The sequence below is a fragment of the Bidens hawaiensis genome, unplaced genomic scaffold, assembly GCF_021521415.1.
Source record: "Bidens hawaiensis isolate Kalapana, Puna unplaced genomic scaffold, B.hawaiensis_p1.1 tig00047024_1, whole genome shotgun sequence".
Lineage (NCBI taxonomy): Eukaryota > Viridiplantae > Streptophyta > Magnoliopsida > Asterales > Asteraceae > Bidens > Bidens hawaiensis.
Genome location: NW_027498414.1, coordinates 72992 through 98072, shown reverse-complemented (window position 1 = coordinate 98072; position 25081 = coordinate 72992). Strand labels below are relative to the sequence as shown.

At 37.1% G+C, this 25081-nt stretch overlaps 1 protein-coding gene and 2 pseudogenes across 3 annotated transcripts; 2 read left to right on the top strand and 1 right to left on the bottom strand.

The window, feature by feature from the left end:
• Window positions 1-5987: 5987 nt before the first annotated feature.
• On the top strand, window positions 5988-17142 carry LOC143596818 (topless-related protein 1-like; annotated as a pseudogene). The gene is made up of 25 exons (XR_013146784.1): window positions 5988-6141; window positions 6218-6397; window positions 6476-6589; window positions 6681-6839; window positions 6934-7111; window positions 7204-7327; window positions 7471-7577; window positions 7666-7834; window positions 7931-8040; window positions 8573-8642; window positions 8714-8787; window positions 8868-8963; window positions 9062-9157; window positions 9376-9503; window positions 9598-9832; window positions 9913-10077; window positions 10179-10277; window positions 10371-10516; window positions 10596-10706; window positions 10781-10960; window positions 11045-11173; window positions 11263-11358; window positions 15973-16160; window positions 16467-16625; window positions 16715-17142. The product of XR_013146784.1 is annotated as a topless-related protein 1-like (transcript).
• A 1107-nt stretch (window positions 17143-18249) lies between these two features.
• On the top strand, window positions 18250-20719 carry LOC143596813 (uncharacterized; annotated as a pseudogene). The gene is made up of 10 exons (XR_013146783.1): window positions 18250-18515; window positions 18630-18695; window positions 19116-19296; window positions 19367-19563; window positions 19657-19707; window positions 19774-19865; window positions 19954-20081; window positions 20166-20242; window positions 20327-20431; window positions 20531-20719. The product of XR_013146783.1 is annotated as an uncharacterized LOC143596813 (transcript).
• Window positions 20720-21673: 954 nt separating this feature from the next.
• LOC143596812 (uncharacterized) lies at window positions 21674-23207 on the bottom strand. Its single transcript, XM_077075490.1, has 6 exons — window positions 23087-23207; window positions 22858-22982; window positions 22287-22383; window positions 22097-22206; window positions 21939-22013; window positions 21674-21858 (listed from the first exon to the last, which is right to left on the bottom strand). Exons 1-6 carry the CDS (start codon window positions 23154-23156, stop codon window positions 21808-21810), a joined length of 528 nt encoding a protein of 175 aa, XP_076931605.1. The 5' UTR covers window positions 23157-23207; the 3' UTR covers window positions 21674-21807.
• Window positions 23208-25081: the final 1874 nt, after the last annotated feature.

Here is a 25081-nt window from a genome sequence, read left to right as displayed (position 1 = left end):
CATTAAAAAAATTAATCATTTTAAAAAACTAGCCGTTAAAAAATCTAACAGTTAAACTAGCAGTTACGTAAAAAATACACAAACAAAAAAATGCATCTTTTTGAAATAAATATAAATAATATGAATATATGTATAATATGTTAATGTATTTTATAAAAATATGAACATAAATATGGTTATATGTGTGTGTTTTTGTTGGGGTGTGTGTGTGGGGTGGGGGGGGGGGTTGAAAGATGTGATGTTTGGTGCCAGAAAGGGTGGGTTTTGATGGTTTGAAAAATCAAACCTCAAACCTTGGTTTTTAGTTTGAATTAACCACTTCAATAGTTTAGATAGTTTTTGGATTTATTTGAATCAAAATAAACCAACTATTGGAGATGGTCTAATAAAACAAAATTGATAAATAGTATACTATAAGTTTAAGATAACAAAAAATCAATGTACTCAAGTTAAAGTAGAGTAAATAGAAAAACAATGAAAATAATTGTTTTCTTTTTTATTTTACAATGATACGAAATTTGTTCGTGTAATACAAGATTTTACATCCATGGTCATGAAATACACGGACACATTATATGTATAATCATAAACGTCATGAAACAATGCAATTATAATGATACATTAACATTATATATCTTTAAAATAAGCTCAACTATTTCATCTGCGTGTATAAAAACAACTTGGAGTGGTGTGTGTCTCATTGACAAGAACACTTTTATATTTCAGGTAAGAGAAAATGTTTGTTTCAATTATCTCCTCTACATACCCAACTAATATCTTGTTATGAATTACGATTAAGATACCGAGGGTGGATAGGGTACCCTCGAGTACCCCTAGGTAGGACAACCCAAGACCCTTTCAGATAGGTTTTGTGGGTTCCGACAACGGTATCACTCATAAAAAAAAGATGAGGAGGCTTGTGTATTTGTTTGTGTCCGAATAATACGCTGTGGTGAAATAACACCACCACTGCCCACTCTTACTGGGTATGCTTATTTATATAAATGAATAAATAAGAGTAAAGTGCTATTTTTGTTCTTGTGGTTTGGCAAATAATGTGAATTTAATACAAAACCAAATCACTAATGTAAAACTACGTCTTTAACCCTATAAAAATTTAGTCAAATATACTAACTTAAGGAAGTATAGGGACCAAACTTGTAAAATCTAAAAAATCCATCCATCGCGATGCGCGATGGGATAGGCATTAAGCCCATCGCGTAGCGTGACGGACTTGCACAACAACCCAGATTTGGGCGGCGTAGCGATACGCGATGGCTCAATTCAAAGACCATCGCGTAGCGCGATGCCCTTGCTGAGTCATTAGGAGACGTGTCCAACCACGTGTCAACACGTGACACAATATGACAGGCCACGTGTCATAAGCAGATAAGGCGGCGACTTATTGCAGCATTGCGATGCTCGACGGGGTAAAGAAAACCCATCGCGTATCGCGATGGGAGGCAGATTCTGCCTATAAATAGAGGGTTACGGGATTGAGCCTCATTCATCCCATTACACATTCACTTTCACACACATAAGCATAGAGAAACGTGTCCTGTTGTCGTAGCAAGCCGACGTGCCTTTATCTCGAAGTTCGTGCAAGAATAGAAGTTATAATCAAGTAGCAATCACATAAGCGAGTAGATCAAGATCCTGTCTTTTTCTTAATATCATTCTAAGTATCCAATCTAAGGTAGGAGTTATGTTTAAGTTATTTGAATTATAGCTTAGACAATCAATCGAGGTTATGGCCTTAAACCTTGAAAGTATTTTGTAAACATTCCCATACATAAACGAGTTTTCATAAATTTTACTTCATAGCAGAGTAATGTTAACCAAAGATATATTTTGACGGGTTTGTAGTACCTGTAAGGGTGATAAAACTAGTAGTAAGTTTCTTGCCTAAGGAAAAGTAATTCATATAAATCCCAATCAACCGATGGACCCGTTTACTTACCTGGAGAAACTTACCAACGTGTTATAACCTATTAAGCCAAATCATGCTACATCAAACGTCACATAAAAACTTAGTGTTTTCATTCACAATCAAAGATAAACGATTTAAAGGTTAAGTTTAGCCATCATAGCTTAATCAAAACACCATTCAGGTATTTATACAAACCTATTTATGTATATGTTAAATATCATTCTCAATCATTCACAGTTAAGGTTTTCCAACACCGACGGTACATGTGAATACGTTAACCTTTTTAATAAATCAAAACATATTTATACTCGACAAAGATGAACGGGTGTTTGTCTTAACGAGTCAGTCAATGATTTTATGAGATTACATGATCTCTAAAACGTTATAATACAAAGTAGAGAATAAAATCAACTCATACCGAATATGCATGTGTCTGGATCTAAACATAACTGTTAAGCCTAATCAGTCAAAGGCTAGGTAGCCGCAGGCTAAACGGTCATGACTAGTTCTCTGCTCATGGCCTCGTGGCTCGGAGAATACCGTTATGTGTATAGGGCAGTGGTACATATATCAGAAGTAGAAAAGCTTCCGCTGAGATTGTCGAGAAAACTATATCTGTATTGTAATGTCATTCAAATGTTTTATAGGGTCATACGTGTTCACCAGCATATAGCTGACGTATTTTTCCAACCCATTGCAGGTAATTAAGTATAAGTAGTAATAACAAGGATTAGAGTCTTATGAAGATAGAAGCGCGTACAAGATGACTCCGTTTTTTATAACCAACATCCTTGTAATATGAAATATATATTTTGTAAACTAATACTCGGGTATTTAATTCCCAGGTAAAATTTTCAATGTATATTAATATTATAAACCTAAAGTCTTCCGCTAAAATTAACCCATAACTCTGATAAATTTACAAAACAAGTACCAACTTGTGGTCACACGCCTAGGCCCTAAGTCGGGGTGTGACAACTAATGCCGTTATATTTAATCATTAAGTTAGGGGTAGACATGTCTTTTCATTTTTTATTTATTATAATACATTTTCAGTGAAATACGGTTTTCGTCCATGTGGTTTGTCCAAATCGTTTTAGTCCAGTAGTTTCAAATTTGCAAGTTTCTTCCCTATGGTTTCATTTCACTTGCAATTAAACCCGAATTCCCTAATCTCGTTAAGTATGGTCGTTAAATCCATCAGTGTACCTTTCACGTGAGAGACAGTTTTGTTCATTTTTTTTCTTTTTCCCCAAATACACCCTAGCCCCCTCACGTGAGGGGACTTGCGAATTATGACTGAGGTTTATTTGGGGAGAAAAACGACAAAACTGGTCGTCACGTGAGAGGCGCACAAATGGGTTAACGACCAGACTTAACGAGGTTAATAAATTTAGGTTTAATTGTAAGTGAAATGAAACTACAAGGACAAAAATTGCAAAATTAAAACTATTGGACTAAAACCGCATATTTGGACAAATTACAGAGACGGAAACCGCAGTTCACTGAAATAAATATTACAATAAAAAAGAGTGAAAAGACATGTTTACCCCTGACTTAACGATTAAATTTAATAGAGTTAGTGATTTGGATGCAATTGGTAAGAATTGGAAACGTGGATGTTTTATATAAAAAAATAAACTTTTTGGACTAAACTCACACTTTTGACAAATCACAAGAACGAAAATGACACTTTACTCTAAAAAAAATTACAATGCATAAATGTATTTTAAAAATAAGTTTTCTCGCAATTTACACTTTGAAAAAGGCTAAATATATAAATATACTTAAAAATAATAATTATTCATTTATATATTCTCCTAAGTCCCACAACTTACTTTTGAATTAAAGTTGAATGTTCACAAGTGGACGTGTATGTCAAAACCAGGGGTATAAACATACTTTACTTTTCCTGATATTTAGATACCTTTTAGGGGGTGTTTGTTTTTTCTTCAAACATCTTCAAGGAGCTAATGTCTGCAGGCGCGCAGACATTACCCTTGAAGACTGTTTGTTTTTTTTCTTAAAACAGATCTGAAGTTATCTTCTTTCATCTTAAAAGAAAAGCAAGGAAATCTTGCTTAAAACATCTTCACAAAAAAACCCTACTCTTCTCCCTTTGCAGCCACCCTCTCATCCACTGCTCCTACCACCGTCCGCCAACACCACCACCCACCGTACGCCGCCACCACCACCCCCGTACCCCGCCGCCACCGTCCACCACCATCCACCGCCACCACCACCACCACCGTCCACCACCCACCATCCATCACCACCACCGTCCACCACCCACCATCCATCACCACCACCGTCCGCCGCCACCACCACCATCCATCACCGCCACCACCGCCATCCATCACCCACCACCACCACCATCCATCACCGCCACCACCACCGTCCACCACCCACCATCCATCACCACCACCGTCCACCACCCACCATCCATCACCACCACCGTCCGCCACCACCACCACCATCCATCACCACCACCGTCCACCACCCACCATCCATCACCACCACCATCCATCACCACCACCACCATCCATCACCGCCACCACCACCATCCATCACCCACCACCACCACCATCCATCACCACCACCGTCCACCACCAACCAAAACCATCCATCACCACCACCCATTGTCCACCACCACCATCCACCGCCACTACCCACCGTCCGCCGCCACTACCACCATCCACCACCACCACCTTCCACCACCCACCAAAACCAAATCGGCATGGCAAGCAAAGACTAAAAACTAGATGTAACTTGAATAAATGACTTCTATCTTGTGAGATAAGTTTGACAGTTATGCAGACAGTATCAGCTTATAAAAACAAACAGTCTTATATTTTCAGCTTGCAGATCTTCAGACCACATCTTCAGTTGCAGACATGAAAACAGATGAAATCAGCTTGCAGACAGTTTATGTCTGCAAAAACAAACAGCACCTTACTAAATACAACCCACGAGCGGCTATTAATCATATAATATATATTAATCTCAAGTCTCACCCACGCTTTCTGGCGATATTATCCTACAACACAATCCTCTTCTCATCAACTCACGTCCAAACCAATTTCTCGGTCTTTTGTTTTAATAATATTAACCAAACACCAATAAAACTGTTCATGTTTAACAACACAAACAACACATCATGGGACCCACACTCTCATCATCCCACGCCATCCGATCATCTGACCTCACTGACAAACTGGGTCCCACATGTAATCAAGGGTTGATATTATCCGTTAAGGTGAGTTTAATTCTGTTTGGAGTATGCAAGTACTCTATCTTTACTTCTGTTTGGAGTATCCAAGCCGAGCCGATGAGCCAAGCCGGTCATAACCTTGACACCACTTATCAATATTCTATGTTGCTTATAATGTGATAAGTGAGTTTACTTATCATCCAGTTCTTTAAAAGTCGCCATTTCTGCAAGTAATGTCGTGTTTTTTTAATTTTCTCCGTGCGATAGAGTAGAGAGAGAAACTGAAGAGAGAGAGAGAGAGAAATATATATATATATCTAGATATAGATATAGATTTTCTGGATCATATATATCTGTTTTATCATCAACAGATCTTGCTTGCTAAGGTGAGTTTAATTCCTTTGAACTATGTTCTTGTTCTTGTTTCTTCAAGAACATGTTTTGTTTTTTTGTTTTTTTTAATTAATTAATTAATTTATTAATAATATTATTATTTTTTTTCTCTTTATTCTAGGCATACTTGCTTTTTAATTCCCATTTGTGTTTCCCTTTTTCTTTATTTTTGCATCTTAGATTCCCAGTGGGTTAAAGCTGCTTTCTTTTTCTCTGATCCACCACACGAATTTAAATTTAAATTTTATTCTAATTATTATTAAAAATTACAGTTTTATTTTTTTCCTGTTTGGTTGCTGTTCATATCTGTCGGTGCATGCTCAAATATTCTTGAAAAAACAGGTTCTTTTTGTTGTCTGGTTAATTTGTAATTTAAATATCAGTGTTTGCAGAGGATCTATTTTTATTTATTTTTTGGAGAAAAAAATAATTTTTACTAATGAATATTGTTTTTTGTTTTAGGGTTTTGTAGATCTACTTTGTAAGAATGTTAATTGTTGTGTTGATATAGGAACCAGAGGATTGCAATGTCTTCTTTAAGTAGGGAGCTAGTGTTCTTGATCTTGCAGTTTCTTGATGAAGAAAAGTTTAAAGAAACTGTTCACAAGTAAGTCTTTTGTTTTACATTTTTATTAATTATTTTAAAAAAGAATATTAATTTCATGGGTTTATTGTAACTATAGGCTTGAGCAAGAATCAGGGTTTATCTTTAACATGAAGTATTTTGAGGAAGAAGTGCACAGTGGGAATTGGGATGAGGTTGAGAAATACCTTTCGGGTTTCACTAAAGTGGACGATAATCGGTACTCCATGAAGATATTTTTCGAGATTAGAAAGCAAAAGTATCTTGAAGCATTGGATAAGTAAGCCCTTTTTATTTGTTGAGTTAATAGTAATTAATTTTAGTTTGAATTGTTGAATAATTATGTTGTTTTTCATAGGCACGACCGGTCCAAGGCGGTTGAGATTCTTGTAAAGGATCTTAAAGTGTTTGCTTCATTTAATGAAGACTTGTTTAAGGAGATAACTCAGTTATTAACTTTGGAGAATTTTAGGTACATTGCAAATGTTAGCATTTTGTGATTTGTTAAAGATGTATTTAATAGTAACACATTATAATCTTATATAATTTCATTTGCATTTTAGGGAGAATGAACAGTTATCCAAATACGGTGATACTAAATCGGCTCGAGCTATAATGTTGGTTGAGCTTAAGAAGCTAATCGAAGCAAATCCCTTGTTTCGTGACAAACTGCAATTTCCAAATCTTAAGAATTCAAGACTAAGGACTTTAATAAACCAAAGGTAAACCTTAAAGTTGTTGAGGTGTTTTTTTTACTATGTTTTGTAGGTCTTACAATGGTAGTTAATGTTAGTTACTCGTGTGATTGTATCACAGCTTGAACTGGCAACACCAACTTTGTAAAAACCCTAGGCCAAATCCGGATATCAAAACGTTATTTGTTGACCATTCGTGTGGTCAACCGAACGGTGCGCGTGCTCCATCGCCTGCAAATAATCCACTTCTTGGAGCATTACCAAAAGCTGGCGGCTTTCCTCCTTTGGGTGCACATGGGGTGTGTAATATATGTTTGCCCCTAATATATCACCATGTTTTATAATCTTGAAAAAATTGTTAGGGTAATCTGCTTTTGATTTACATATTCAGCCGTTTCAACCTGCACCAGCTCCAGTACCATCTCCACTTGCGGGTTGGATGTCTAATCTGCCAGCTGTATCTCATCCAACGGTTTCTGGTAGTGCAATTGGTCTCGGTAGTCCCTCTATTTCAGGTAATCTAAATGCTTCTTTACACCATGTTCTCATTGACCCACTGACCCGTTAATACTTTCCATTGGACCGTTAACGCTTTTCATTAACTTGTTGGCCCGTTACACTTTTCATTGACCCGTTTGGTTTTTTGACCCGTTTGCAGCTGCTTTGAAGCATCCAAGAACTCCAACAAACCCTTCGTTGGATTACCCGTCTGCAGATTCTGATCATATGAGCAAAAGAACAAGAATCATGGGGTTAACTGATGAGGTTATTTCATTTATTTTTGATGATATAAGTTGTAACATCATTTCTCTTACTAAAGTTTAACTGTAACAAGTTTCTTGCTGGAAAACAGGCAAGTCTGCCAGTTAATGTGTTGCCTGTCACATTCCCGGGACATTCTGGTCATAATCAAGCTTTTAATGCACCCGATGACTTGCCAAAAACCGTTGCACGAACGTTAAACCAGGGTTCATCTCCTATGAGCATGGACTTTCATCCTATTCAACAAACATTACTTTTAGGTAATTAATAATTACTTGTTTAGTCTTTTTATACTTTTTTTTTCGTGTCTTGAAGTTTTGATGCTGACGTGTGGCATAAATGTAATGTTGCATCAGTTGGAACAAATGTGGGAGACATAGGATTATGGGAAGTTGGTTCTCGGGAAAAACTGGTTCTTAAAAATTTCAAAGTTTGGAATCTTAGTGGCTGTTCAGTGTCTCTTCAGGTATGTAAAGATCTTTAACGAGTCATAATATGAGTGTGTTTGACATTGCATTTTGAAAGTGACTACATGATATGGAGTATTAAATTATTAATCAGATAATCAGTTGTAACGAAATGGCGTTTGCATGCGCTTCTGCTGTTTGTAATTGTAATAATTTGTTGTTTTGGTTTTTGGAAAATGATGCTTGTGCAAATATTTACTTGTTAAGTACACGACAAAAATTTTACGGGTTTTGATCTGTTTTGGGTCAAACCCGCAAGCCTGTTTACTTAAACCGGTCATGTTCGTGTCAATCCAGCAGGTTCATGTGTTGACTCGTTTAACCCATTTATTAGTTAAATTGGCTGGGATTATTTTATGCCAAAAACTTAAACTTAAAAAACAAATTGACATAAATTTTTCAAACTAAAATGTAATTTTTTATGTACATTTATAATCTTTTGTCGTAAAATTTTAATTTTAAAGTATTAATATGCGAAAAAGCCAGACACGATTTTCGGCTTGAAGTTGTAATTGTTTAACATGAATGCAGGCTTCTTTAGTAAAAGAACCTGCTGTCTCGGTGAACCGCGTCATCTGGAGTCCAGACGGTTCATTGTTTGGTAAGTCTTGCTAACTTATAGTATAATAAAACAATAAATACAATCTTTTTAATTTCTTGTTATATGAACAGGAGTTGCATATTCAAGACACATTGTACAAATATATTCATATCATGGAGGCGATGACGTGAGACAAAATGTAGAGGTAGTACACTCGGTTTCTTTCTGTGACTGCTAAATTTGCATAAAATGTATAAAGCGAGTAAATGACACGTTTTATTACAGATTGATGCGCATGTTGGTGGGGTAAATGATCTTGCATTCTCTCATCCAAACAAACAGCTCTGTGTGATAACTTGCGGGGATGACAAAACAATCAAGGTTTGGTTTTCACAGTTCTGTATAATGTATTTTGGTCAGTTTATGTACAATTATATTTAATTATAATAATCATGATTATCTTGATTTTGATGACATAGGTTTGGGATGCAGCAACTGGAGTAAAGAAGCATACTTTTGAAGGACATGAAGCACCTGTTTATTCTGTATGCCCTCACTATAAAGAGAATATTCAGGTAACTTGATATTTTTGCAGGATTTGAATTATTAAATTTAAAGTTTTTTTCAAGGGAGTCGAAAACCGGGCTGTTTCAAAAAGCCGGTGGGTCATTTGGTTCGGTCTGTAAACGAGCCAAGCCTGAGCTGAGGTTCGCTCGTGGCTTGCTTGTTAGCTGGCTTGCTTGTTAGCTCATTTAAATTAAAGTCCAAAAGGTAAAACTTTTATGTTTTTCAGTTTATATTTTCAACGGCTCTTGATGGGAAGATAAAAGCATGGTTATATGATAACATGGGATCAAGAGTTGATTACGAGGCTCCCGGTAGGTGGTGCACAACAATGGCATACAGTGCTGATGGAACAAGGTTGACCAATGCATATACACTACTCATAAAGCTTTGACTTTCTTTGACTTACAAAATTTTGACTTTTTTGGGTCAATTTTTGCTCTCATTTCAGGCTTTTTTCATGTGGGACCAGCAAAGAAGGAGAATCACACATTGTAGAGTGGAATGAAAGTGAAGGGGCTGTAAAAAGAACGTATCTTGGCTTCCGTAAACGATCATTAGGCGTTGTACAATTTGATACAACCAAAAACCGCTTTTTAGCAGCCGGTGATGATTTTTCGATTAAATATTGGGATATGGATAATGTTCAGCTTTTGACAAGTGTTGATGCTGATGGAGGTCTTCCGGTAATACATTCGTTTGACAAACAGAAACAAACCGGTTTGACTAACTCACTAATGACCAATCTAATATTGTTCTTAATTAGGCAAGCCCACGAATCCGGTTTAATAAAGACGGTGCTCTTTTGGCGGTTTCTACTAATGACAAAGGTATCAAAATTTTGGCAAATTCTGATGGTGTTCGGTTACTTAGAACTTTTGAAAATCTTTCTTTTGATGGGTCTGCCTCAAGAACTCCTGAAGCAGCAAAGGTAGCTTTATTAAGACTAATTAGTACATGATCATAATTTTCTTGTTATATGTTATATAATTATATTCCCTTTAAATGTTATTTTAATATATTAAATTGAAGCCTACCATAAACGCGTTATCTGCTGCTGCTGCCGCCGCTGCCGCTAGTAATTCTGCTTTAGCAGAAAGGACTGCACCCGTTGGATCCATCTCTGCAGTGGTTAGTGCTTGTGTTTTGACTTTGACTTTGACTTTGACTTTGACTGAATAGTCATACTTCATAGTGTCAATATAATAATTATTGTGAATGTAGAACGGGGATGCGAGAAGCTTGCCAGATGTGAAACCTAGGATTGGGGAAGAATCTAATGACAAATCAAAGATTTGAAACTAACTGAGATTAACGAAGCTTCTCAATGTCGGTCGTTAAAGCTCCCCGAGAACATGAGAGTAACAAAGGTGTGATTATTTATTTATATTGTGATATAACTTTTTTTATTAGTTTAGAAATTAACGGGAAAGTTTATCGATCATACAGATATCAAGATTGATATATACAAATTCAGGAAATGCTATTTTAGCATTAGCGTCAAATGCTATTCGTTTGCTATGGAAATGGCAGCGTAACGACCGTAATTCAAGTGGCAAGGTGAATATTAGTTTACCGACTAAAATAAAATATTATGGTGACATGATTTCATAATGTAAAAGTATTTATTGCAGGCGACAGCTGGCGTTTTGCCACAATTATGGCAACTTTCAAGCGGGATTTTGATGACTAATGACGTGGCGGAAACTAACCCTGAAGAGTCTGTTGCATGCTTTGCTTTGTCTAAAAATGATTCTTATGTTATGTCGGCTTCAGGAGGAAAGATTTCTTTGTTCAATATGATGACATTCAAGGTAATATTTTGTTTATCCTTTTGACTTTTGAGGTCAAACAGGTCAATTGCTGTCATAAATTTTGACTTTTGAGGTCAACTGCAGACAATGACAACGTTCATGCCACCGCCACCTGCAGCAACCTTTCTTGCTTTCCACCCTCAAGATAATAATATTATAGCAATTGGCATGGATGACTCGACCATCCAGATTTATAATGTTCGTGTTGATGAGGTAAATAAAGCACACATTCTTATAAGTTTCTGTTGAATTTTGTTCTCATATATTTTATTTATATATCAAATAATTTTTTTGTTGTGAAGGTTAAAAGCAAGCTTAAAGGTCACTCCAAAAGAATCACGGGTCTCGCCTTTTCCCATGTGCTAAATGTTCTAGTCTCTTCCGGTGCTGATGCTCAGGTTAGTAAAGATCTTGAAACGGTTTTTATGATGTATTTTTATTATATAGTAATAGATATTGTATAGTTGGTATGTATATCGGTTAAATATAGATAATATTGTTAGTTGGGTTGTTGAGGTTATTTGGTTTGTTGGGTAGGATGTTTAAAAAGTAGGTTGCTGTTTCAAGAGCATAGTGCCAATAGGTGTTTGGTAGGTTGGATTGAGCAAGAAGAGTGCGAACCATGTTATTGATAGTGCGGATTTTGCGTTCGGCCCTACCATTTTGGGAGGAGGTATGAGGGCACGATAGACGGAACGTCATACCGTGTTGATTAAAGAATTGAGTGAATTGATTATTGATGTATTCTTTGCCGTTATCGCATTGTAATTGTTTAATGCGTTTATCAAATTGTGTTCCAATCAGGTTATAAAATTGTTGAAAAATGGAGAAAACCTGTGATTTCCTACTGATCGGGAACGTCCATATAAATCAGAAAAATCATCAATAAATAAGATGTAGTAGCGGTGACCCCAGAACTCAAGATCGGTGAGGTCCAAAGGTCACTGTGAACAATTTCAAAAGGCAAATAAGTACGATTACATGAACTATTAAAAGGGAGTTTGACACTTTTCCCAAAAACACACGGTTCGCAGACACGTTTATTAGACTTAGAAAAAGAAATAAAGGAAGATTTCTTGAGAGATTGCAAAGGACATTAGCCAGGGTGACCAAGACGTTGATGCCACAGTGTTTGTGAGATCGCCACATTTGCTGATGGAGACTTGATTTTTGAGAGCATTTGTGGCGCCAGGAGATATAAATCACCGGTACTGTTGCATCGGAGGATACGGGTCCGCGTCTTGAGGTCCTTCACAGTAAAACCGAAAGGGTCAAATTTAACAGAAACCCAATTATCTGTGATTAAACGTCTAACAGATAAAAGATTATGGATTAAATTAGGTGCATAAAGGACGTTGGTTAATTTAAGTGGCGGAAACGGTCGGGGTAAGGTTTGATTGCCTTGTCCAAGAACAGGAACAGTGGTCCCGTTTCCAACGATAATATTACGATGAACGCCATTATTAAAGTAAGACGTGAAGTTACCTGGCTGGTTTGTCATGTGGGTGGTTGCTCCGCTGTCCATAGCCCATGGAGTATCCGGTGGATTAAGTGACATTGTGTATTAAGGCCTGGTCAATGTCGGTCAGCGTGTAACCTGCTGTAAACGCCTGATTCGGTCGTGGGCCTACGATACCCGGAGAATGACTACTAGTGGACCGAGGGGTGGTTGGATATGGGCACGGTGGTTGATTGGACCATTGATTTGCATGTGAACCGTGGCCCCATGAGGGCTGGAAAACCCATTGACCTTGAACCGAGTTGAATGGATTTGGAGGCTGTGAATAGGTGTGGTTGGGTGGTGCTCGACCACCAAAACGACCACGGCCCCTACCACGGGACCTACCCCTACCCCTACCGCGGTCAGCCGATGCGTCAGGGGTGGACCGCTGGTCCGACCGAGGGGCTTGAGTGTCGGGTTTTTGAGAGGTTGTAGCATGAAGAGCGGCTCCCGCGTTCTGTGATACATGTAAGGTCATGTTCGTTTTTCGATCATATTCCCGCATAAGCTTGGAACGTGCCTCGTGAAACGAGGGAAGAGGTTGAAGGTTGGAAATCAACATAGCAATCCCTTCGTATTGCTCGTTTAACCCGGTAACAAGTTGTTGAACCATCTTCGCATCCGTTAATGGCGCCTCGACATTAGCAAGTTGGTCGCATATGACCTTGACCTCTTGACAGTAGGCTGCCATGTTTTCAAAGTTATCGAGGCGGGTATTATTAAGTTTCTGGGTAAGGTAGATGGCTCTAGATGATTTGTTATCTTGGAATAATGTTTCAAGGGTGGTCCAAGCTTCATGTGCAGTCGTGTTGGGTTTGAGGATGGTGTTGATAAGGTCAAGAGAGATGGTGCCATAGATCCATTGAAGGACTATGGCATCTAACCGATCCCAAAGGTCGGCGGCAGCAAGGGCAGCCGCGATGTCTTCGGCGGTTTGTTTTTCCTTGGACGCGGAGGAGGCAGCAGGGGCGGGTTTTCGGCGGTTTGTTTTTCCTTGTCGTGGGCCCATAACCCAACCACAGTCCTATATAACCGTCAACCATCCTACACTCATCTTCGAGTGTTTGGCTGCCTATGCTACCTACTCAAACCATCCACCATGATACATAAACTTGAACACCGGTCAAATGCATGCGTTTTCCTCGGATATCCACCAAACCACCGCGGCTACCGGTGCTTCGATCTAAATACCCGTCAAATGATTACTTCCCGACATGTAATCTTTGACGAAACCGTTTTTCCATATTCCAAAACCACCAAACCGACATCGGACCCGTATATATTCTTGTCCGAACCACAACATCCATGCATTTGGTCGAACCTCCATAACCCTCCTTACAAACCCTCCTCTCAGAACCCGTTTCCAAACCCACGTATTGCCAAACCGGGGGACTCTACTACCCCACCCATCAATCCAATAAACGAACCGGTTTCTCCAATTGAACCGACTTCTCCCCAAACTCCCCAAACAACCAGTCAAACTCCCAACGAACCGTCTTCTCCCCAAACTGAACCGTCTTCGGTTGATATACTTTCACCGATTCTCACCTACTCTCGCCGTCCGAAAGCCGCAGCCACCACCCAGTGCCAACACACTCCACATCACAGCCTACGGCCCCCTCCCACTCTTACCATGCGAACACGTGCCATGGACGGGATCTTGAAACCGAAACCACACTTCAACCTTAACACTACACATGTCGAACCAATACCCAACTCGCCGAAAAATGCCTTGTCCACTACTGTATGGCGAAACGCTATGCAAAACGAGTACGATGCCTTTATTAAAAATGAGACATGGGAGTTAGTCCCACGACAACCGACTATGAATATTATCAGGTGCATGTGGTTATTCAGGCATAAATTCAGATCCGACGGGTCATTGAAGCGCTATAAAGCGCGCTTGGTGTGCGATGGTCGTAGTCAGCAGGTTGGTATTGATTGCGGTGAAACTTTTAGCCCAGCTGTCAAACCAGCAACCATCCGAACGGTCCTATCTATCGCACTATCTCAATCGTGGGCCGTTCATCAACTTGACGTCACGAATGCTTTTCTTCACGGGAACCTAAACGAGACGGTATACATGCATCAACCTATGGGTTTTCGAGATAGAAGGTTCCCGGATCACGTTTGCTTGCTTAAGAAGTCATTATACGGCCTGAAATAGGCACCTCGAGCTTGGTACCAACGTTTCACCGAATTTGTTCTCAAATTGGGATTCAAGCAAAGCCGGAGTGACAACTCACTGTTCACCTATCATCACGGTTCCGACACCGCGTATTTGCTTTTATATGTGGACGACATACTTCTCACGACATCGTCCGAGCAACTTCGTATTAATCTGATGGACCGTTTAAGCTCCGAATTCGCAATGAAAGATTTAGGACCGTTGAGCTATTTCTTGGGGATATCAGTAAAACGAACGGGTAACGAAATGTTCCTCTCACAAAAGAATTACGCGCAAGACATAATAAATCGAGTCGGCATGACCTCTTGCAAACCCGTTGCAACTCCGGTTGACACTAAAGGAAAGCTTCCTTCAGATGGCCCCGAATTCGAGGACCCGTCCCTTTACAGAAGCTTGGCCGGAGCCCTCCAGTATCTCACTTTTACGAGACCCGACATCTCGTACGCGGTCCAACAGGTTTGCATGCACATGCATTCCCCGCGCCTTCCGCACTGGAATAGTTTAAAACGTATCATACGATACATTCGGGGCACCTCTCATCTTGGACTTACTCTTGGACCGATGACCTCGACCTCGTTACGTGCCTACACTGATGCCGATTGGGCGGGGTGTCCCGACACTCGTCGATCCACGTCGGGCTACTGCGTATACTTTGGCAACAACTTGCTAGCTTGGTCCTCGAAACGCCAATCAACCATCTCACGTTCAAGCGCGGAAGCCGAATACCGAGGTATTGCAAATGTTGTTGCAGAAATTAGTTGGATTCGAAACCTTCTTCTGGAACTCAATCGGCCACTCACTCATGCTTCATTGGTGTATTGTGATAACTTAAGCTCCATTTACCTATCCGGTAACCCAGTCCAGCACCAACGAACTAAACACATTGAGCTTGACATCCACTTTGTTCGTGAACAAGTTCAACGAGGTCTCGTGCGCGTTCTTCAAGTTCCATCCCGTTACCAGATTGCTAACATATTTACGAAAGGCCTTCCGAAAGCCCTATTTGAAGATTTTCGTGCCAGTCTCAGCCTTCGTGAACCTCTAGCTTCGACTGTGGGGGTCTAATAGATATTGTATAGTTGGCATGTATATTGGTTAAATATAAATAATATTGTTAGTTGATTTCATCCCTAATTAAATGGGATTTCCTGTGTATATATGGAACCGGTTTGGTGATAATGAGAATCAAGAAAATTATACCAATTATCTCTTTCTACATATAGATCTTGAAACGTTTGTTCTTTTCGAGTCTTTATAAAAACTCGGAATTTGCATTTATATTCATCAAACACATGTTTATAATTTTATATGTTTACCACTTAGATTTGTGTATGGAGTTCTGATGGATGGGAAAAACAGAAGGCTCGATATGTTCAACTCCCACCGGGGAGAACACCTTCACCACAATCCGACACTCGAGTGCAGTTTCATCAGGATCAGATCCATTTTCTTGTTGTTCATGAGACCCAACTTGCCATTTATGAAACAACAAAGCTAGAATGCGTTAAGCAGGTAATATTTCGACTCTTGTTCTTTGTAACTTATGATAGGGTCTTTTTGCATAATATACATATGAATTTTTACTCGTTTCTTGTTAAGTCATTGCGCTTTTTTCTACATCTGAGTCATTAAAAGAATGTTTTTTGTTCATCATAGAATATTTTAACATTGACCCGAAATGAATCAAAATCTTTTACATCAAGTCCATATAATGACTCAAATGGTACAAAAAGACAATAAACCATCTTTTAATGACTAAATGCGACAAATTAACACTGGTAAACTGACAATGCCATATTTCTGAATTAATCTTTTTTGTGGATTCAACGGGAAAATTCAGCACCAATATCGCATGCAACGTTTTCATGCGATAGTCAACTGATATATGCAAGTTTCTTCGACTCAACTATTTGTGTGTTTACCGCTTCTCACCTTCGCCTTCGATGTAAGATCAATCCATATGCATATCTCACAAGGTAAAATAACCAAAAACATACTTTTTGGTATTTTTTTAAAAATAAAATATGTCCATTTATCTTTATTAAAAAGAAACGTTTCTTAGCAGTAACGTGCATGTGCACCCGATGGTGATTGCTGCTCATCCACAAGAACCGAATCAATTTGCATTAGGACTTTCGGATGGAACCGTTCATGTTTTGGAGCCACTTGAATCTGATGGCAAATGGGGGGTCCCGCCACCGGCTGAAAATGGGTCGACAAGCACAGTACCGGCTACACCGCCGGCTGCTGGTGGTTCAGGGTCGGAACAACCCGCCCAGAGGTGACTAGGCTGTGCCTAGTTTTGAGCAAACATTTGGTTTCTGTGCAGTTCCAACTTTGTAGTTATGTTGCTGGTTCTAGTGTTGTGGATTTGTTTATTTTTTGTTTTTATTTTGGTTGTAAGTGCAGGGAATGTTATTTAGTGGTGAATTGACTTGATCTAACTACCTGTGTAAGATGTTGTGTAGGGTAAATGCTAATAGTCTGATGCTATTTCTCTAAGTCTTTTAAATGAAACCATATATAATATATTGGTTTGTTTTTTGATTATTGCTCCTGGTGGTAGTTGTATGAAAAGATACATAAAATGATGCATGATTTGTTTGTTATGAGGTTTTATATAATGGTTCAAGTGGAAAACTTTGTAAAATAATAACAAAGTTTCAATATTGTTTCAATTTAAGTGTTTCATTTTTCCGTCTTAGTTAAGTCATTCAAGTTTGAAGAGAAGTTTCGATTTCAGATCGGTGGTACTATTCACACCCATGAGACTATAATTCATATGTTTTCACTTGCATCACTTTTTTTTAACCGCAAATATCGTTAAAACAAGTCAAACGCCCTCACTATCGAGAAGCTATCAAGGGTTGGCAAAAAGTACAGCCAATACTTTCCATTTAGCCAATCTACGTTCAAACTTCTAGCCTTATTTTTAATAACAAGAAACTTAACACTTGAATATCTCCTAACATGTTCTCAACCTTCACCCTTCACCGGTTTGTTAATTGTATACAGAAGTATTCGAGCTCACCTAATAAACCAACAAACCATCATGATTATGAACTGCACCAACTTCCTTTCAATTTTATGCTTAATATCCGGAATATGATTATGGATATAAAAACATCTTGATCCGAGAACGCGTACATAGGGGATATTTCACAGTTCACACCATGTGCTAATGCTTTACCACATCACCAAGGCTACAAAACAGGAAGTAAATATGTGGTCGACGGACTCACTTGAAGCCAAGCAATAGATACACACAATTGAGCCTCAGAGTACTTTTCTCTTTATCAGGTTGTCCGTAGTAGGAAGACGATTTACGGGTTTCCGCCGTGCCATAACATTCACTTTTAACGGAAAACATGAATTATATTTTTTTAGGAAGCGACTCAACTTGATAAAGAAGGTTTTTAACATAGGCCATCTAGAATGCCCGATTTATCACCACCCCACAGTCCCACACCCACCTATCTTGACCGCCTTTAAGTTTGAAACTGTAGAGTTTTTTCAACAACGCAATTAACTCGATTACTGCAGTACCATACAAATGTTGCCTTTCCCCGTTCCAACTTATTGCAATCTCCCCATCTTGAACCATCATCGGCTATGGCCTCCACATCCATTAATTTGACCACCGGACTCTTCAAACTTCACAAAACCAAAACCTCACTCGACGCAACCAACTTCTGGAGAAACTTCACTTTCCGCCGTCAAAGTTTAACGGCAACCTCCGTTAGTTTATCCACCGCCAGACCAAAGCGCAACTTCTCCGTCGCCGCAACCGACACAGCAGGATGAAGATTCCGCCCGACGATCGGATTCCGGCCACCATTATTACCGGTTTCTTAGGTTCCGGCAAGGTAAGTTATTATTTATTGTTTCTTCTATTATATGCATTTTGAAATTAAATAAATAATATGCTAAGTGAAGTTAGGTTAGGTTAAGAAAGAAATTGACTTTTTATATTTGAACAGACGACGTTATTGAATCATATACTTACAGCTGATCACGGCAAACGCATTGCGGTTATTGAGAATGAGGTAAATTTATCTTCTTTTGTTTCATAATTCATTCAATGTTTTTTTACAACATTAGAGCTTTATATTTTACTTTGCTGCTACTTAAATCTGAATAAATTGCTAGGGGTGTAAACAAGCCGAGCTCAAGCTCTTTGTCTAAAGCTCGGGCTTGGCTCGTGACTCATTTTCCAAGCTTGAGCTTGAGCTCGTTATGACTGAACAGAGCTTGAGATCAGCTTATTTTGAGCCCTATTTGTAAAGCTCGAGCTCAGGCTTGATAACTAAGCAAACTTTATTTGAGACTTAGGCTTGATAAGTCTAGACTCGGCTCGGCTCGTTTCTAGCTTTTTATTGATTCGATCTCGAGTAGTTCGCGAGCGGCGCGGCTCATTTGAACCCATAATAATCGCATCTAGTTTATGGTTTGAATTGCATTTGCAGTATGGGGAAGTGGACATTGATGGATCATTAGTTGCTGCAAAAGCAGCTGGAGTGGAAGATATTATCATGCTTAACAATGACTGTCTGTGCTGTACAGTCAGGGGTGACCTTGTTAGAATGATAGGGGAGTTGGTTAGTAAAAAGAAAGGAAAGTTTGACCATATTGTCATAGAGACTACAGGTATGAAACAAATCAACATTGATTAATCTTGATTCAAGATTATCTTTATTGATTTTTTTTTAAATTGCAGGACTGGCGAATCCAGCACCAATTATACAGACATTTTATGCTGAAGATCAGATTTTTAATGATGTTAAGCTGGATGGTGTTGTCACTTTAGTAGATGCAAAGCATGCTAATATTCATCTGGATGATGTTAAGCCGAAAGGAGTTGTTAATGAAGCTGTAGAGCAAATTGCTTATGCTGATCGTATAATAGTGAATAAGGTATCTGTTATTAACACCTTTTGGCTTCAGTTATTAAATATTTTATGTAGTTCCGTTCAATTGAATTATGGGATTTTTTATATTGGTTTTTAGACTGATCTTGTTGGAGATAGAGAGATCACTTCTTTGGTTCAGCGGATAAAGGTACCGGGTTGGTTAAATAGTTAATATTTCATGTTAATCTTTTACCTTAATGACAATTAAATACAGGGCATAAACCGTATGGCTGAATTAAAACGTACTGAATTTGGGAAAGTGGATTTGGATTATGTTCTTGGGATAGGAGGCTTTGATTTAGAAAGGTTATTTGTAGTTTTTCATTTTCAATAACTATGATGCATTTTAATAAAAAAATGATTGGTTGATTTGACATATTTATGTATTTGCTAGAATTGATGCTGCTATCGAGGACGAAGCTTCGAAGGAAGATAACCACCATCACGAGCATGATCATGACCATGAACATTGTCATGATCATGATCACCACCATCATGAGCATGACCATGACCACAAACACGGTAACTCAAAGCTTATGTTATTCATTTATGCATAATTGTTATTGGTTTCATGAGGTAATGTTCTTTTTTTTTTCTTCTGTTTAGAACATCATGATCATACCCATGACCCCGGGGTTTCTTCAGTCAGCATAGTTTTAGAAGGAAACTTAGATCTTGAAAAGGTTAGTTGTGTGGATTTTTTTCATTTGATTTACTCTTTCTTATTTTATAAATATGTTAAAATTACTTTTTGCTGTTATATGCAGGCTAACTTTTGGCTTGGTACATTATTAATGGATAGAAGTGAAGATATATACCGCATGAAAGGACTTTTATCTATTGAAGGGATGGATGAGAGATTTGTCTTCCAGGTGAGTTTCTTATATTAAGAATGCAACAAGTATCTAAATTTGTGTGATTTAAAACTATGTATTAAAATGATTATTGAATAAACGCGCCTTTGTAAACAGGGAGTGCATGACATATTTCAAGGGTCACCAGATCGGTTGTGGAAACCTGATGAACCGAGAGTAAACAAGATTGTGTTCATAGGGAAGAATTTAGATGCCGAGGAACTAGAAAAGGGGTTTAAGACATGTTTACTGTGAGATAATGACCGAATTATATGTTATGATTTGAGGGAAGACTGTTAAAGTTAATACGGATAGTTTTAACGTGATGATGGTTTTTGTTGTACGATGAGAAAGGAGTTATAAATCAAATGAGTCTGAGACGCATCCTGAACTTTGGCTAACATGAATGCTGATTTAGTCTTCTATCTGTTTAAAACCCGGTAGTACCCAACTTTTTCGATTTGATTGGGACGCCTTGAGATGAAACCGATTGGTGTCCCTAGTAACCTTATAAGCCAAGGCTGGACCCATGTATAAGATGTTTTGGTTTTAAGGTTTTCACAACCGGACAGTCAATTTTGGCTACAAGTTACAACCAGTCTAGTTTTTGTTGGGAGGTATAAGGCTGGTTAGAACGATTTGCGACTCAAGTGACAGACGATGACTCAAGCTTTCAAATCACTCACGCAAAACTGAAAAATAAGAATTTTCTTGTTCGGTCTAAACTGGTCTACGTCTATAGTCGTTAGCAGTTAATATTCTCTGTTGAGGTGTTTGAATAGCAATCACATAAGAGATGCTTATTTATTTATTAATACTAAACCATAAGCTAGCAATTCGGTTTCCAACAATCCAGGAGTTGGCTTCTTCAGCATTTATTCACTGCCGAATAATAGCTATCTTAAATTCATATAAGTTCGGCTGTGGCTTTAAACAAACTCGGTGGACTTAAAATTATTATTCGTCATGTTTGAGTTTGCCTAAAGTCGGCGGCATTTAATAGAAGCCTAACATTTTTTTAGGTTAATTCTGTAAACTGCCAATTCTTAATTGGTTCAATTCAAGCCAGTTTTAGTTTATAAATCCAGTCAGATGGTTAAAGAAGCAACAACAATCAACTGTTAGTTATAGAGCAAACATGTCATATTGTTAATGTTGACTTTCAATGACAATTCATTTGCTTATTTAGTCTATAATATCAATGTTGCGCAAAATTATTATCGAGTTTCTTAGTAAGTTTAATTATTAAACACAATCAGCAGAACCAAAAAGCACTGTTACATATAAATCCACCACTTCATTAATTATAAACATTCCCAATCTTACATAGAAACTGTTTTAAACGAGTGCGGAAAACATGTCGAAATTGTCAGCTTCAATGTTTTAATCTCAGTCTACTCAACTGGGACTTCAACTTCCATCTTCAATCCAGGATGATCAAGAATCTGAAAAAATAATAATAAATAAAAATAAAATCAATTAATTCTTCTGTAAGAGAATAAAAATATATTGTCATTAAAAAGACCTTAACAAAGTCATCCAACAACAAAGAAGAATCTTTACTGTAACCAGCTTCCTGCATCACTTTGATCAAAACTTCCTGCAAATTTCCGCAAAACTTATTAAAACACGTTACATAATAATAATCATAATCTTATTTAGAAAGCGGTTTAAAAAGCATGCCTCTATTTGCTTATCTGACATGTACGAGCCACTCAGATCCCGCAACACCTCCATTATGTCTTTGAATGTCACCTTTCCGTTATAATCCGAGTCGTACACTTTGAAAATAACTGAGATTATGTGTTCACAAGTGTTAATTAATTAATATCTAAAGGTAAAACATATTTATTTCATAAGGTGTGAAACTTACGTTCAATCTTTTGAGGCATGCTTGCTTTAGGATTAAAAGCAGACAAGAATATCACAAAATCTTTAAAGTTCAAACCATCCACCATCTTAAGCAATCTCTGTAAAATAAAACATAAAACAAAAGCAGGCATTTCATCAACACCTTCTAGGCATCCCGATAAATCTAAAACTAAGGGTGTGCATGAAACCGAAAATACCAATCGGAAAAAAAAAACCAACTAAAGATTTGGTTTTTATGTTTTCGTAAAAACCGAACCGAATAAATAGATCTCTTTTTTTTATTTTAAGTCATTTATAAGAAGTTAATAAATAATGTAATCCAGATATTTTAACCTAAATGTATAATAATCAATTAGTTATTAAATAACAAAAAGAGTCATACCCAAATTCATTATTTTTTGGCCCTTTTCTTTTCGGCCCAAAAATTTCAAACTAAAATGACAAAACCAAAAAATTCAAAACTAAAGGGTTTCAAAAACTCAAAAACCAAAATTTCCGTTTTTCGTTTAGTTTCCTCTCAAAACCGACGCATGCACACCCCTACCTAAAAACAAAACTAAAAAACATCATACCTGGGACAGAGGATTCATTGCAAACTCGGGTACCGATAGAAACTCATCCGCCGATATAAATCCTTTCGCATTTCGGTCAAGTTGGCAAAATCTTTTGTACAAAGAAACTATTTCTTGCTGGGAAACTTATAATATAAACAAACATAAACATAAACTGAAATAACAACTTATAACATATATGGGCGGTGCTAAATATAAAACATGTGTAAAGATTGGAGTAATTACTTACATAGATAATTACAGTGTTCTTGAACATCTTCAATATCATATTGAGTTAGTGTATATGATGCACTACCCATGTTGAAGAGATTATTATTACTGATATTTTGGAGTGTGAAGATAGATATAATATGATACTAATCGATGAAACTAGACTTGTCTTTGTTGATGATATGACAAATTTGTTGCTTTCTAGTGACGGGCAAATTGATGCTGATCCTATCACTGCCTTTATATATATTAACTAGTTTTTAACCCCCGTATTACGGGGGTTGTGTTTCTTTTTCGTGTCTAATATTTATATTTTTTGCATTTTAATTTTATTTATTATAAAAAAAGTTAATAATATACTTAGGGTTTGATGATGAAATAGTTTCACAAATAACTGACATGTTATAGCCCGTTTAAAAACTATGAGTTTGGTGAGACCTGTGATCCGCTTATTTTTTTCTATAAAATTGTTTCTTACTATAAATAATATATTTTTCTTAAAATATTGAATATTAATATTTACTATATCTCTATTTTATAGGATTTGCATATCAAATACTTGGTGAAATTTATTTTTAGAATAGTGAGATGTTATAACCTGTTTAAGGTTATCTGGGAATGGTGAGACCCACACCGTGAATTCGGGTAAAATGCATGACAAGTTTTCATTTACAAATAAAACAATATGGTGGCTTGAGTAAATGTAAGAAACAACCATATAGCTTTTAAATGTTTTGTTTATTTACAGGGGTTGTTTTATATTATTTGTTTCTAATATTTATTTATTTTTTGAATTATTATTTTTTTTATTGTATGAAAGTTAATAATATATAAATGATTTGATGATAAATTGTTTCACAAATAAATGAGATGTTATACCCGGTTTAAAAGTTATATGAGTTTGATGAGACCCAAGACCCGTTTATTTTTTTTACTATAAAATTGGTTTTTTAATTATAAATAATATATATATTTGTTTAAATAAATCATATATTAATTTTTACTATATCTCTACTTTTTAGGATTTTTATATCAAATATTTGGTAAGATTAGTTTTTAATTTAATGAGATGTTATAACCCGTTTAATAAATATATGGGTTTGATTAGACCCATACCCATAAATTCGGGTCAAATGCATAAGAAACCTCCATTTAAAAATCAAGGAAATCTGGTGACTCCAAAAAAAATGGGAGCGATCACATCGCGACACCTAGTATTTTTATGTTTTCGTTTATATATATTATAGATAATTATTATCATTCTTTTTGTAAAAAGACTTAAATAAGAGCTAGGAAGTAGGAACCCAATGAACAATAATAACTTATGTGGTACGATTTTGAATTTTTGATAAAGGTAGTTAATTAATTAATAGCATGTGCTATGATGATTTATGAAACATGTTAGTTGCCTACTAATATTTTATTATTATTATTATTTTAAGTTTAATGGTCAGCAAACTGGATTGGTAAACTATATAGTTTTATCAAATAAGTCACATTTTTTTTTAATTTCAGCCACTAAATGGCCTAAAATTGGTGACCTATATCATGCTGAATATCAAAATAAATAAATTAAAAAAATGTGATTTGAATGTTAAAATAAAATAAAACAATTACGTTGGATAAACGGACGTTCCGGACCCCTCTAGGAGACAACCATTTTTTTTCTTGTAATCTATCATCTTGTGAGAGGTTTGTATCATTGTATGTGTGTTATTATAGACGTTGCTCTAAACTGTTTAAAAATGTTTTCTTTTATATTTGAAAATGTATTAAGTAATTTAAAGGACTTGTTAAGAAGCTGAGGGATCAATCTGTCAAGTAACCAAATTTAATGGTGATTTGCACACTCACAGTAGACCCAATTGATACCGAGCAGGGACGACTCAACCTCTTTGAAGCTCTAAAACAATATTTAAAAACGGGGTCTTGTAAAAAAGTCATTGCGCTTTCTAGAGGTGCACAAAAGACCCGAACCCGGAATTGGACCCGAAAAAAAAAACTCAGAACCAGT

Bases quoted from the DNA above. Each gene is read 5' to 3' on its own strand.
- LOC143596812 (XM_077075490.1), bottom strand. From the start codon at position 23,156: ATGGGTAGTGCATCATATACACTAACTCAATATGATATTGAAGATGTT. The intron at 22,207-22,286 runs GTAAGTTTCACA...ACATAATCTCAG, and splicing joins CATGCCTCAAAAGATTGAAC to TTATTTTCAAAGTGTACGAC. The intron at 22,014-22,096 runs GCATGCTTTTTA...GGAAATTTGCAG, and splicing joins TGTCAGATAAGCAAATAGAG to GAAGTTTTGATCAAAGTGAT.